A 14,918-nucleotide genomic window follows, 5' to 3' on the forward strand; every position below is an offset into this window, starting at 1 on the left:
TCGACAGACACAAGAGGAGCCATTAAGATAAGCCCAAGCCCGTCCTTAACAGTTTGACCTTTTCTACGACTACCTTGACGACTTACCTCGGAATGTCAGACTGTGTTATTTTCGCGGTGTCTACTGGGGATCTCCTGCCGGTTGCTGTGACGGTGACCTGACCGTGCCGGCTGGGGAGGGCTCCCGAGGCGAGGTCCGGGCCCAGGCGAGGCGGCCCCGCGGTTGTCGGGGGGCGACACTCGAGATGCATCGGGACCCGAGGCTCACCTCCGAGAGCCACCCAACGTGAGACTGGGGGCAGAGGGAGGTGAGGATGGGACACGTGATGGGGGTCAGGGCCTGGGTGCCTTCTGTGCTGCACGGGGGAAGGAGGAAAGGACGCTCTTGAAGGTTTCGGCCTTGGTGGCTGGAGGCTGCCAGGAGGGAGTTGGTTCCACTGGGAGGTTGCTGTTTGGTTCCTGAGCAGGTTGAGCTGGGGATGGCCGTGAACTTCTAGGGGACAGGTCAGGCGCATGGTGGTGGCGGTCGCAGCGCGGGGGGCCGGGACCCTGAGAGGGCAGGGGGTGACCAGGGCCTGGGGTGGGCGTCGGGGAGAGCGGAGCTCTGAGACAGGCCCATAACTCGCGGGGGGAGATGGGGGCCCAGAGAGAAGGTCAGAAGGTCACTGTCGTGATGACCCAGCAGTTTGGAATTTCGAGCTACCCCTGGGTCCCAGGGAATGGTGTGTGAACCGGAGGGGTCAGAGCAGGAAAGCCAACACGGGGTTCTTATTTTGAGGGCAGAAATATCTTTAGTAGGAAAGCAGGGGTGGCCCAGCAGAGACCAGACTAAGTCTGTGTCTGATTTTCAATTCTGGGCCTCCACTGACTCATCTGGTGAATACTGACTCAGCACTGTTATGTTTATACACGGATCGCAGGGTCAGGGATGCAAGCACAGACTTCCAATATCCGCAGACACAGCTGTGCGCTCCCCCGGGACCCCGCGCTCCACCGCCTTCACACCCTGTGGGACGTAGGACGGACAACACAGTGGCTGCCTCTGGCCCCAAGGCAAGAGGGTGCAGTTTACAAGCCGCTACCTTGCTGAAGTGCTGTGGTCGTAAAAATAGGCCCTTACGGCGACTCAAAATTCAGGTCTGAGTCCACGTTGCACGTGCGTCCTACCAGCTGATACTGTAGGACCGTCTTATGTTTCTTACAAAACCGGCTTTCATGAGACTGAACTTGTTGCCCGTTAAGGAGAGAAGGACTTACTTGCCCCCATCACAGCAGAGACTCTACCAGCTGTTTTCAAGGCCTGAGTGCGTCTGCCTGAAGGCAGTCGAGTTCCCTGATGGAAGGGACCCTGCCGTGGTGACCCTCGCATCCGACGACTCTCCTCGATACGTGTAGTCCACCTGTTGGCAGGCTTCGTTGATCTCCAGTACACTTGCAAGCTCTCCATCTTCCCATCCTTGTGGATCTAGGTGTTCAAGGCCACGGGAACACACCAGCCTGGTTTTAGCTGCTGCTGCTGTGTGGATGTTGTTTAGAGAACTGGGCGCCAGAGGGAAGCCCACCTCAACCCTAAGGGCTGTTTCCCACCGCTGGTGAATGCGTGACCGCCTTTTGCAGCTGTCAGACTCCCTTGTCTTTTCATGCCACAGCACCTACGGCCGCGGGACATGCTGCCCCGCGTGGCCCGGGCGGGGGGGGGATCTGAAATCCGCAGGCGGACACGCTGGCTGGGACGCTGTCATTTCTTAGCTTTGTGTCCCTGACGGTCACTAACCTTCCAAGGCCTCATCACCCTCGTCTGTGAAATGGAGATGTCGATGCTCGCGTCTCCACAGACAGCGAATCAGAGAACCTTTTAAGTCCTCAGGCGACGTGAAAGGGGACGGTTTCTGTTTGGTCGGGGCTGAGGGCCACGTTTCCTTTCTCACATCGACGTGCACACCCCGAAGAACGAACCACTGCAGCCGAGTGTAACTGTCAACGACACACGCCATCCTGTGCGTCTTCAGCCTGCGATGCTTTGCACCCCAGCAGGTGCTCCTGAAGGAAGGCGAGGATTCAGCCACCTCAAGTCACAGACTGGGGCGAAGCAGAATAAAATACACCAGGAGCTGAGGTTCCACAGTGGCTTTGCTTAATATGGTAAAAAAAAAAAAAAAAACCCTTAGTGGGCCTTAAAATATTTTTTTGTTAACTCAATTGCCTTTACCCTCTTCAATGGAAAGTAAAAAAATCCTTCTTTTCTTTCTTTCCGACATAAATAGGAACTCACTCTTGTCGGGGCATGGGGTAGGGAACCCGGGGGTGCACAGGGCGGGCCACCGAGACGAGTTTCTAGAGCCCCGATGTGAAGAGCAGCTGACGTACCCCCCGAATGACACAAATAGTTAATTTCTCATTTGTCTCTCTGAAAAGCCAAACTTCCATTTTAAGGAGATGCAGGTCTAGTTTTTAAGCTCCCGTAGCTTCTGAGGGAGGGCAGAATTTCAAACTCACGCCCGATTCCTAGGTCAGAGCCTCACAGCTGTGTTCCCTCTGCTGTTCTCTCTCCGTGTGGACAGGTTACGAAATAAAGGCGCCTGTTCCTATCCACCAGGCTACCTTCCTCTGCCCTAAGCAAGGACTCCCAATGAGCCAGGCCAGGGGGCACACTCCCGGGCGCCACAGTTTGCGCATGCTTCTCTAGTGTCGCCTGAGTCTCATGGTTAAATACTTTCAGTTTTGAAAATGGAAGTGCCACTCTGTGCTGAGGCCTGAGTGTCCTGTCAAAGGACCAAAGGCGGAGAACACACTCGGGCTTGGCAACTGCAGACACTTCTTCAGCTGTGGAATTGTGCAGGAAGGATTTCTGTTGCTGGTAACCAGTTGTTAGATTTTTCTTTTCTTTTTGTTAAGTGCTGTGCTCTGAATGAGGAGAATCAGCAAAATCAAAGTGAAACTTATAGAACAATGACCAAGACCTGCTTTCCCACTGCTGCCAGAGACGGCGGGGTAGGGGGTGAGGGGGTCGCCTCGGCAGCCGTTCAATTCCAAAGGTACAGACGGTTAGTTCTGACACAATTGAATGACTAACTCACCAGAAGAAAGTGAAGCAACACGGACAAAATTAGTGCAGGATGAGCACAAACATTTACACACCACCACACAGACCGTCTGAGCCAAGCACAGGAGGCAACAGACTTTTAGCATTGCCTAAGTCAGGGTTCAAACGATATCTAGTATTAGTTACCTCTTATGAATATCTAAACTGTTCAATTTAAACAGAGGTTAAGAGATAGGAAAAATGATATGATGAGTTTGCCCACGTTCAAATATGACCAAAAAACTCATATTTTATTCAAGAAACAGAAAAGGTCATTTGGTGCCATGCTTTTATTCAAATGAAAGGGGAAAAACTACACTGTACCAGGAAGTAGCAAATATGACAGTATTTTACAGCACAGCATCGTAAAAAAACCTGTAAGCAATGCTCCAGAGTGGACAGTAAGCACACCAGACACTGTACACCACCCAAAGTGTCCATGAAACCACAATTAAAAAGCTGAATTTGGCTTTAAAAACAGCCAAATAAAAACTGTAACAGTCATTCTAAAACAAAACTGAAAAGCTGAGAGGAATGAAAAGCTTTCCAAAGCTGTGTCACATGGCAGAATTTGACAGGCCGCACTGGTAGCCATGACAAGTTTGTTTGGCAAACTTAATTGAATAATTATCCTAACAATGTGACCCTCCAATGATGAGAAGCACCAGTGTGTTTCAATAAGGTTGATGAATATCTCCAGACTTTATGAAATAGCATAATTTTCATTTGTATAATTTTAAAAACATAATTTAAAAAAATCTGCAGACTTAAATATATCCATATTCTTTCTGCATGAAGAAAGTAAAACATCATACTGAGAGCAAGGAACTTTTGTGGCAATATTCACATTCTACCTTTAGACATTGTGGACATTGTTGGACACACACACATTTGAGAATAAAGGGTGGTCCCGTCTGGTTTTACATAGTTAGTTCCTCCAATGTCTGGCAGCCAATTTAAAAAAATTTAATGGCCAAGTAATATCACCAAGAAGATTGCTTTGATAAAGGAAATTTAATTGATTGAAAAGAAGAAATTTAGTAATGTAGAACACTTATTAATTCTCCTTTTGACTCTATTATTTACCACATTTTGATTAGATTCACTTACTTTTTTTTTTAAACTAGTCAATCTAAGCATGTATTTGACAATCATTTCCTTCTCATTGTGATAGAAACGGTTGTCTGAAAGGTAAAATGTGCAGTCCCCCAGTTTAAATCTCCATATATTATATACACGATATGTATACACTTAAAATATAAGAGTTACATATATCCTGGTCTCTTACATGCAAACAGTAGATCACAAATAGTTCTGAGCTACACATATATCTTGCACAGGTACTGGAAAAAATCTGTGAAATATTTTTTTACAGTTTTAACAAATATACATAAATATAAGAACATAAATTACAGTAAAATATTGACAGCATTTGAGAAAATGTTGATAATCCAGATGCACTGATGCCTAAAGGCCTTATAATAATAGAAAAGTACAGTTCAGGGACATCTCATTCCTACTCTTTTTAAAAAATAAGTAAATACATCATATGAGATATTAGTTATTTCTCTAAGCAACTCAATTAGAGAAATGTATATATTTTAGTCTCTACTTCCCGTGAAAGAAAACAGACTACACATCTCATATATGCTACAATACTGTCTTTCCCTCTAAGTTTACACGGTTGTCACAACACTGAAACATAACAGGGTCACAGAATCATTCAAGTCTTTTCCTGAGAATGAAGTTTTTCCCCAACTAACCCTCTGGTATACACTGTTAAAGGAACAAAGACCACATAGAGAAGATTTCAAGTGTGTACTTAATCTAAGCTGAACCACCGGAAAAGGATAAAGAAGAAGAAAAACTCAACTTAAGCAAAAGAATGTGAAGCTCTTTTAAAATTAAAATGTAGCCCTTTGTACATGTTTAAAAATTCTAAATATAATTTTTTATATCAGTTATAAATATAATGTAAAGACCTCTTGAGAACTCACGGCAGGAAGTCTTACATCCTCAGATTCCGAGACTATTCTCCAAGTGTCCTTCACTTCTGCCAGCTTATAAAGTGACATACTTTAAAAGAGATAGAAAGCCTTTTTGTTAAAAGAACAATCCAAATTATTCTGAGTTGGCCAGAAGTGGTGTAAAAACAGCACTGATTTAATCAGCAACTTCTTATAACATCTTCTTGGTTAAGCTCATGTGGTTTAAGTGAACCTATAGCAGCTCTTCACAACTTCTCCTCTTATTTAATAGAGAAACATTAATACTTGAGTGAATAATAAATATGGAATTGTAAATACTTAGCAGAATAATTCTTGCAAATGCTCTAACACCATTAAAACATGAGGGTTACTGTAAAACTAAACACTAGTGTTTCTCTCAGCATCGTAAGAAAGATGCAAGTTACCTCTGAAGGCCTATTTCCTACTCGCATGATCTCCACATGAAACAAAATACAAAGGTATCTTGGAACAAACCCCCAGGAGAGAAAAACAGCAAAATAAACCATCTGAAGACAGGCATGTACGTTAAAAAGTTTTTTTAAAAAAGCAACAAACAAAACACACAATTCGTAATCTTAGCCGTATTTCAACTAGTGTCCGTGAGAACTCAGTGCTTCGATGTATCGAATACCAAGCAGGCGCACCTCCACCCGTAAGCCGGACAGCGCGTCACCACCGCCTGGCCTATCACCCAGGTGAATCTCCTGCACTCCAAACACTGCGGTCTACATTCCAGTTGTCATGACAACAGAGCTGGATGTCCAGTTTCAATTAATAAAAGTCTGTTGGCAATTAGAAAGGTTTTCTATAGGCAGGAAAGATGAAGTGCAAATTTAGCATGAATGTTCTGAAGCAAATATTTCCCGGTTCCTATGCTTTAGTGGGTAAAAGTTTCTTGGGCGTCACTGGTCTCTTGGTCTGCCATAAATGGCTGTGAATGGTAATTGCATCAACACTGGCAGATAAAGTTTTAGCGGGGATGTGGCTGAACTGTTTCCTGTCAGAATTATATTTGTAAAGGCCCTCGATCATCTTTTTAGTGATAGATTTAGGGCCTATCCCAGTCAGCTTATTAATCTCTTCAGTCTCTGGGCAGTAAGTATACAAAGACCTGAACTGGCAGCCTGAATCCCGGAACAAGATTAGGAAGTTGTTGGCATCTGACTTCTCCATTTCCTTTAGGATAAGAAACAAAAATAAAAGCCCTTAAACATTTTGCTGAATATAATTTATATAACTGTGTTACATTTCTTGGCCAGTTTTATGACATGTAATTTAAAATATAAATTCTTAGTAGCCAAAATGAGGCATGCGATCCACGTCCAGCACACGGGGATTGAGATGTGTGCAGAGACCTTACCGCTGAGGTCCTGTTGGCTGTGCCGGAATTGTAATCCCCGAGGGACTTAAAGGGCTGCAGGGTCTGCTAACTCTCTGTCTCAGTCAAACTGTCTCTACCACTAACAACCAGGCACTGGCGATCTCCTTCGCAACAGAGCTCCATTTTAAAAAAGGCAGATCATGTTATCTACATTTATGAAACGTGAACGAGTGACCCTGGGCAAGAAAATAATTTATAATTTTATATTATCATCTTAAGTCTATGCCTAGTCTTTAATAAAATCTGCGGTCTTCCAGAATCCCTTTTGAAAGTAAACTCAGTCTAACAATGAGAACATAGTTACAGATCTTTCATATGCTGTTGAAATTCTAGGAGTCCCCTGAAGAGTATTTCCTCCTGAACTGAAAGAGAAAACTCCTACAGTTTCACAATGTTGCCAAATCTAATTTTCATGCAAACATGCTTACCTCCAGTATTTTTTTCTTCTGACCTTCATTTACTTTTCCAGCCAAACAGCAATGAGCTAAAGCATTTTGTATTATGTGCTTATTGGATTTTGCACTGGGTTCTTTGAAGAGCTTTGGTCCTATGGCAGAATTTAATAACAGTAATAAAACAAAAACAGCATTCCTAAGTCAGAAATACGACTGTGTTTAAACGATGCGACCGTCCCTACACTGATTAAACTCTGTAACAGAAAACCACATTCTGTGCCTGAGGGCCTCTGGCTGCTCTGCAGCGGTCAGAGCACTGTTGCATCCGCAGGGACACCCCTGGGGGCCTTCGCTGGCCTCCCCAGGCCAGGCGGCTCTCAGGCCTTGCTGTCACACTGCCTGTTTCTCCTCTTTCTCGGGTTTGGTAAGGTTCCTGGTGAGCTTAATGCATAAGGGGACGCGAGTAATTTTAGCTTTTAAAAGACAAGAAAAAGCTTCATCTTTTTCTTCTTCCACACCTCTGGGGTTTTTTCTTAGCATTTTTTTTTCACAACGGTGTCTGTAAAGCACAGAAGCCCTTTTTGCCACTTTGCTGGGACATTCGCGCTCGTGAAGGGCCGTGTGCTGGCAGGCTCCCTCCCCCTCCCACTAACTCAGCTCTGCCCCAAGAGGCCCTCGGTAGTGTGCCGAGAAACTGGTTCTTCGGGAAAGAAAAAACATGAGCCCTGATTTTTACCTATTTCTAGAGTAAACTACTCCTACCATGGCTGACTCAGGGCCAGCAATTCTGCAGCCGCATAATTCCTGGAATTTTAACAGTCAGCCCGTGAGCTGGTCTGAGCTGGTCAGGTGCACGCCGCAGCCCTGCAGCTCTGGGCTCCCAGCGGTGCCGCAACACGGCCCTGAAGCTGGCCTTAAAGGCTGACACGCTGCTGAAGGAGGCTGTCTTAGAAGCCACAGAACAGGAAGGAAAAGCTCACACCAAGTCAGCAAGGTCTGCCTCCTTGGGCCTTTGGGGGCCACTTCCAGGGCCAAACGGACGCGGGCGGGCAGGAGGCGGGCGGTCTCTGTTCCTCCCCACTGTTCTTCTGCTGTCCTCCCACCTACCTCTCCACGGCGCTCACATTTCCTCTCCTGCTTCTTTTCTTTAGTTCTTACCTACTTTCCATTCTATGAGCTTTTCCTTCAATAACACCTCTGCAAACAGAGGCTGGAGGAGGGCCTGATGGGGACGTGCAAGGCCGGGTGCCCTCCTAGACCCAATGCATTCCCATGTCTTTTAGAGCCTCTCGACACTTTTTCAAGACGCACTGTTCCAGACACTGAAATCCCAACGTTAGAGGAGGGGCTCGGTGGACTCTAGCTGCTCCCAGTACTCAGGACCAATGCACTGCTGAGGGACCCGCTCTAACACTTCTTCAACCCAAACTACAACACAGAAACGGCCTGCATTTTTAAGGGAGAAGTAGAGGAATGAGGTGTAAGTGGTACTACTGCTTTTTAGAAACTTACCTTAATTCTTCGGGGACAAACCATATCACTGAAACCCACTTACCTGAAAGTGACCACCTGCGTTCACTGTTTCGGATCAGTCTTCCGTGTTTAGAACGAGAGGCAAGTCAGTGAACCTTTCTTAGCACAGCCTGCAGCTAGTCTCGGCCCCATGTTAAACTGTTTCCCTAAAGACGCACAGGCACTGACCTGTGTACTCTGTTCCAGAAGCCACAGAAGAAGTGGTCGAAGCGTTCTCCCAGTCCTTTTCGCCATTTCTACTGCCACAGCGGCTTGGAGATAAGAAGCCTTCTACAGACTCTGATCTAAATAATAAATAACATTTTATGCCTCAGATAGAGAAAAACATTTGGGGCTCAGAAGGGTATATGTGAGCACCAACCAAACTCAACCTAGAGGCTTTAAAACAAGAAGACGGTGATAACTTTGTCTCATTCACAGCTATACATCCAAGTCCTGAGAACTCAGCAGGCACTCCATAAGTGTCTGCCGAATGACAGAATGAATGGTTTGTCCACATGACAATCGGCAATGAATGCAGTAGGGTGGTAATGCAAAGATTAGAGCTCGGAGCTGATGACTGTCACTAGAAACGTTCTTTTCTTTATATGGGTATTATAGTATAAAATAATGAAATACTGACTTTTAGCTTCTAAGGTACATATATCCTAGAGAAAGAAAGAGACAGCGTACAAAAGAGATCTTTCCTAAGTCACAAGCAATAATTCCTTACTTTGGAATTATTCTAATGGAGAAGAAAACTAGAGGCCGGCACTATACAGATGAGGTACTTTCTGTTTTTACCATGATTGTATCACAACCGTAGTGGCAACGACTGATGTACAATTACGGTTAATGTCTTATTGGTGTCATAATTCTAAAATGCTAAAAGATAAAAAACTGAAAGATGAATAGACCTCTTTACATATAAATTTCTTTTAACAGAAACCCAAACTGTCCTAGTGAGCAACACTTATAAACATTTGTGACTATGGTTCATTCACTGGGAAATATAAAATAACGTCTTCTATGAAAACGCTTATGCTACAACTTACCTCGGGGTCCTCCTGCCTGAATGCACACTCTCGCTGTCGCCTGTGTTCAGTGACGCCAAAGAAAGGCTAGAGACTGAAAAGACACGATAAATCCGTGATCCTGAATAAAAACAAGATTAGAAATTCAAAAGGAACAAGTAGAAAAGAGTCTGCTCATTAGGCAACACCAGCATATGAGAATGGAGCTCACGTAGTTTCTTTTCCTTTTTAGATGCATAATATGTTTGCATGCATATATGCATAATTTATTCAAAATTAGCAAGGAACTACTTTTGAGAAATAACGAAATAAGTGAGGAATTAAGAGGTACAAACTTCCAGTTAGAAGATAAATGAGTCACGGGGATGAAATGTACAGGGTGGGGAACATACTCAGTAACTGTGTAATATCTCTGTACAGTGACAGGTGGTACTAGACTAACCCCGGTGATCATTTTGAAATGTATGGAAACATCAAATGAATCACTATGTTGTGTAACAGGAACTAACACAGTGTTGTAGGTCAATTATACTTCAACAAACAAACCAACTCATAGAAAAAGAGATCAGATTTGCGGTTACCAGAGGTGGGGGGAGGGAGGGAGAACTGGAAGAAGGTGGTGGAAAGGTACAACTTCCAGTTATAAGACAAATAGTCCTGGGGATGTGATGTACAGCAAGACGATTACAGTTTATAATTGATCTGACACTGCTGTGTGATATATGACACAAAAACTGCTAAGAGTAAATCCTAGGAGTTCTCATCACAAGGAACAAATATGTTTTTCTTTTCCTTTAATGATGTTATCGATACGAGATGAGATGACGGATGTTCAGTAAATTTACTGTGGTCATCATTTCATGATGTATGTAAGTCAGACCATTATACTGTACATCTTAAACGTATACAGTGTTGTACGCTAATTATATCTCAATAAAGCTGGAAGAAAAAAAAAGAAATAATGACAAAATTAATTGCTGTTAGGATTTAGTCCAGAAACAACGTGGTAATACAAGATATAATACAGTGATTATAAGAAAAAAGTTAACAATAAGAAAAATTAACAAAGAAATTAAGAAGAATAAAATATATTTAGGAATATCTAATTACCCGGTAGAAAATTAATTTATTAATTTCAGCCAATACCGGGTATCAAAAATTTTCACTGACTAGAAAAGGTAGAGTTCTCTTTATTTTTTGAATTGAAGTATAGTTAATTTACAATGTTGTGTTAGTTTCTGGTGTATAGCAAAGTGATTCAGTTACATATAATATATATATATTTATACACATTCTTTTTCAGATTCTTTTCCATTATAAGTCTATTACAAGATACTGAATATAGTTCCCTGTGCTGTACAGTAGGTCCTTGTTGGTTCTCTATTTTATATATAGTAGTGTGTACCTGCTAATCCCAAACTCTTAATTTATCTCACCCACCCCGCCCCTTTTCCCCTTCGGTAACCATAAGTTTGCTTTCTATGTCTGTGAGCATTAGAGGTCTCTTTAAACAGTCAATGTTCTGTTATTTTCCTTCAGTTTTAAAATTACTCTAGGAATTCTCTAAAATTTTCCATGGCATTTAGTTTTAATAAAGTAAACATTAAAAAAAATAAGAGTATGCATGTTGAATTTAGAAAAAAAATATTATCTCAACTCCAGAAATTATACATTTGGATTTTTGACCATTTATATCTTAAAGGAGGGACTCATGAACTCCTGATCTTATATTCCTGGTTATACTGACATGTTCTATACACATTCCAGGCACACAACGCTTATCCTTAAATTTACCAGTACAGAAAGGGCAGTTAATGATCCAGGGAGCTGACGTCTGAGGGTGAGCTCCCTGCCAGGTTAGTGTTTAAGTTGGATGTTCAGCCCCCGTGTTTGCTCTGTTGGCCATATGCATGCACTCATAATACACTCAAGTCACCGGAACCATCCTCTGCTCGTTCTGGTTCTGCACACAGGGAGTGTGCACTTCAGCTCCGAGCACCCCCAGCCAGTGTGACTGCCCAGGCTGCTGTGGCTATGAACAGACTCCTCACAATGCACGTGTTACCTGGAGGACCTTTTATGGGTGTTTTGGGGGATTCAATGTGGTCTCTGTGGATAGACTTCGGCCGCTGCTTTTTCTGCTTTGCTCCCTGAGGCCGAGGCTTGATGACCGTGTCCATGTCTTCCATGAGCTTCAGCTGCTTGCGCCTCAGGTACTCCTGCCGGATGAACTCCCGGCGGGCTCGCTCATCTTCCTTCTTCTGACGTTCTTCCTCGGTTTTACGCCTAGGAAACAAGCGGGTACATTTCTTTGTGCACAACACTGTCAGGTGTGCGCTTACGTGAGAAGGAAGAATGATTCAGCCCCTGGGAAATTGGTTCATTTAAAATGTACTTGAGATAATTTAGGTCACTTAAATATACCATTAATAAGTAACTACTTAAAAAATGTGTGTGTGTGTGTGTGTGTGTGTGTGTGTGTAAAACCCAGGGAAATTACTTTCAATTAATGTTTCTGGAGAACTTTAAGATGCCTCAAACTCAAGATAAAAACATGCAATCAAGTAACACTTTGGAAAATAACTTCTAAAAAGCACCCCAAATCAGCATTGTCTCTATATTCTGAAAAGGTCCCTAAACACCGTTAACAAGAGTCAGGGGGACGCCACCTCCCACGGACCCCGCGCAGCGGCCCCCACCTCGTCTCCTCTTTCTTGTGCTCCATCTCAGCTTCCAGCTGTTGCTTCCGCAGCTGGGTCTCTTTCTCCCTTCTTAATCGTTTCTCCAACAAAGCTGCCCGTTTCATTGCCATATCATTTTCTGCTTTTTGATCATCCTAAGAGTGAATGTCATTGAGAAAGAGGAAACATCTGAGGCACCAATATCCTCATGTTCAATGCTTGTGGCCACTTGGAGGGGTCACTCTTAATAACTGAAAATCCAAACTGTCTAGTGAAGCTCACTCCAACCTCACCATAGATGGACATGTTCCAAAATTATGAGGGAAGAAATGAATTAAAGTGGTAATACTTTTATCTAGTAACAAAGGACACAAACTTCTTTGATTACATGTTTTCAAAACTTAGGAAGTTAGCAAAAAACAACATAAAAAGGGGAAAAAAAAGACAAAGTTTTTTTGGGCCCTTATAAATAACTGATAGAGTGGAGAGTTTCCCCACAATTTTTAAAACTGCATTTAAATTGTATTTAAATACATGCTTAATACAGAAAACTCAAGTAAAAGCATCAAAAAAAATTAGCTACCCAAAGCTGTATCACATAAGTGAAGCTATTGCTGCATGATTTTTTTAAAAAAGTTGAGGTTCTGACAGTTTGCTTGCTGGGTTCTGAACTATACCACAGGTTTTTCCTTTGAAGAGAAGACGGGCATACTTATACTCCTAACCCCAGAGCTAGTTCATGACCTGTAGGTGTCCTGAGCCTGCCCCAGCTTCTACCTGAACGCTCAGGGAGCTCAAAAGTCAGGAAAGTAACCAGCTGTAGAAGTGGTTCCCTGTCGTAACGATGCCTTGCTTATTAATTCAACAAGTGTTTCCTGCGTGTCTAATACACTCACAACATAGTGTCAGACATTACAGATACTAAAATATGAAAAAGATAGGGCACCTTAGGTTAAGGAGCTTCTAGATCCCACGGGGAAGAGGTACAAACAAGGTGCTTTGCACAGAAACCCAGAGAGAGATGAACTCTGAATGGAGAAAGTCAGAAGATACCATTCAAACAGTCAGTCCAAACATTCACACGTCTGTGTCAAACAAACTACACACACTTCAATTTGCCAGGCACTTTACTATGTTCTGGGGATAAGGAGATGCAGTGTCTCTAGGAGTTCACAGTCCAAGAGAAATTGTAACAGAAGCAAATCACAAGGTAATTGGAAATTCTGGGTCAGCAGCATTACTATGAGGATGTTTAGGATACAAGAGACACAGAGAACATATTCACATCTACCCAAGGAATCATGAAAGGCTGCAGCAAACAGATGAGGCCTGAAGTTAGTCTTACAAAACATTCCAAACAGAGTTATGGGGGGAGAGGGTGGACCAACAGGCTTGGATCAGTCTGTGAAAGGCCCCTGAATACATGCTGAGGGGTTTAAGTTTATCCAACAGGCAACTTTAAGAGACTCCGTCAAGTTATGCTACCAAGTGGCAGTGTGACGAATGGGACCATGACAGAGGCAGGGAGCCCCGTGAATGAGCTATGACCACGGTCCAAGGGGGGAGTACTGGGCAGTGAAAACTGAAGTGAGGAAACGAGGGTAGAGATGGACGGTACGTTTTACACCCAAGGATGCCCCTCTGTTCTCCTTTCTCTGCAGGAGCAGAGGTAGCAAGGTCTCTAAAATTAAACACATCTATTACTGTCTACAGTAGCAGCCTATTAAAAAAAAATAGTACTTTTACACGGTTAAGAGACAAAACACAACCCACATTCAAAATTTTAAACATTAAAAAGGGCCGAGAGGGCCATCTCTCTATGACCAACTTCAAAGTAAGTTACCAGGTTCCAATATTTAATAATCCTAAGTAAAACTAGCGATTGTAACCACTTCAGTATTCGCGGGTTTTAACCCCAATAGGACTGCTGTACGTTTCATTTAAAACCCGAAATTATAAACTGTTGCCACTGAGTGCTGTCTTTCTATCTATATTCTTAATTGTGGAGCTATTCAGGATCACAAACTATCTACTTTAGTCTCTTAACTAAAAAAATAAACATGAGTAGCACACATATACATGTTTCTGATTATAAAAAACCATATTATTCCCTAGAGGGAATTTGGAAAAATATAAAAATGAAAAAAGGGATGACAGGAGAAACATTTTTAAATAGTATTAGGCTCTCTGGTTCTAATATCTATGATAAATTTCAAGATCTTACCATCACGAGGTGATACTGTTCAGTATCCATGTTAGTTGGCTGTAGTACTGTTTAAACACATGTCATATCCAACACCGATCCTGAGATTAGGGGTCATATGCTACACCTTCGCCAATGCTTCTAGAGAAGCTATTTCAAGGACAACTGCTCCAATTATATACTTTTAAATGTTTCACCTTGCAAGAGTCTGTCTGGTCAGTTTTCAAAAGATTTTTAAAAAAACAATACATATAAGGGGAGATGGTCAATATTAAGAAAATAAACTAAAACAGACTTACATGCAATGCCAAGTTAGGAGCTTTTTACAAAGTGGCCACTGAACATCTTTTGGAAGAGTGTGAATCACCTGGTTTTCAAAAGGCTTTGGTGAAAGTGAGAGAGAGTCAGAGGGACAAAAACAGCACGTCTAAACATGTACCACGATGTGATGAAAGGAGGGCTGTTCTAGAAACCAATGTGCCTGAACAGAACTGCAGTCCACAAGGGGCGGGCCAGAATACATTTTAGGATTAAAGGCAGATCTGTAACGAGAAGGGCTGCTGCCAAAGAAGCAAGCGCGCCGACAGAAAACACCCACCAGCGAAGAGGCCTAGGACCACGC

At 43.0% G+C, this 14,918-nt stretch overlaps 1 protein-coding gene across 4 annotated transcripts in view; it reads right to left on the bottom strand.

Moving 5' to 3' along the window:
- Positions 1-809: 809 nt before the first annotated feature.
- The window catches only part of CAMSAP2 (calmodulin regulated spectrin associated protein family member 2), an 89,312-nt gene continuing 75,203 nt past the window's right edge, over positions 810-14,918 (bottom strand). For 2 of the 4 annotated variants that reach the window (XM_081256194.1, XM_081256197.1), the window contains 6 exons: positions 12,112-12,248; positions 11,478-11,698; positions 9,434-9,506; positions 8,568-8,683; positions 6,900-7,018; positions 5,188-6,266 (listed from right to left, as the gene is read on the bottom strand). In XM_081256194.1, coding sequence (XP_081112320.1) covers positions 5,961-6,266; positions 6,900-7,018; positions 8,568-8,683; positions 9,434-9,506; positions 11,478-11,698; positions 12,112-12,248 — 972 coding nt within the window. In that variant the 3' untranslated portion in view covers positions 5,188-5,960. Of the gene's footprint in view, positions 2,133-5,187; positions 6,267-6,758; positions 6,834-6,899; positions 7,019-8,567; positions 8,684-9,433; positions 9,507-11,477; positions 11,699-12,111; positions 12,249-14,918 lie in introns of those variants that run through there. The other 2 variants (XM_081256196.1, XM_081256195.1) reach the window with 2 other exon arrangements.

Source organism: Mesoplodon bidens, assembly GCF_964165515.1.
Source record: "Mesoplodon bidens genome assembly, chromosome: 2".
Lineage (NCBI taxonomy): Eukaryota > Metazoa > Chordata > Mammalia > Artiodactyla > Ziphiidae > Mesoplodon > Mesoplodon bidens.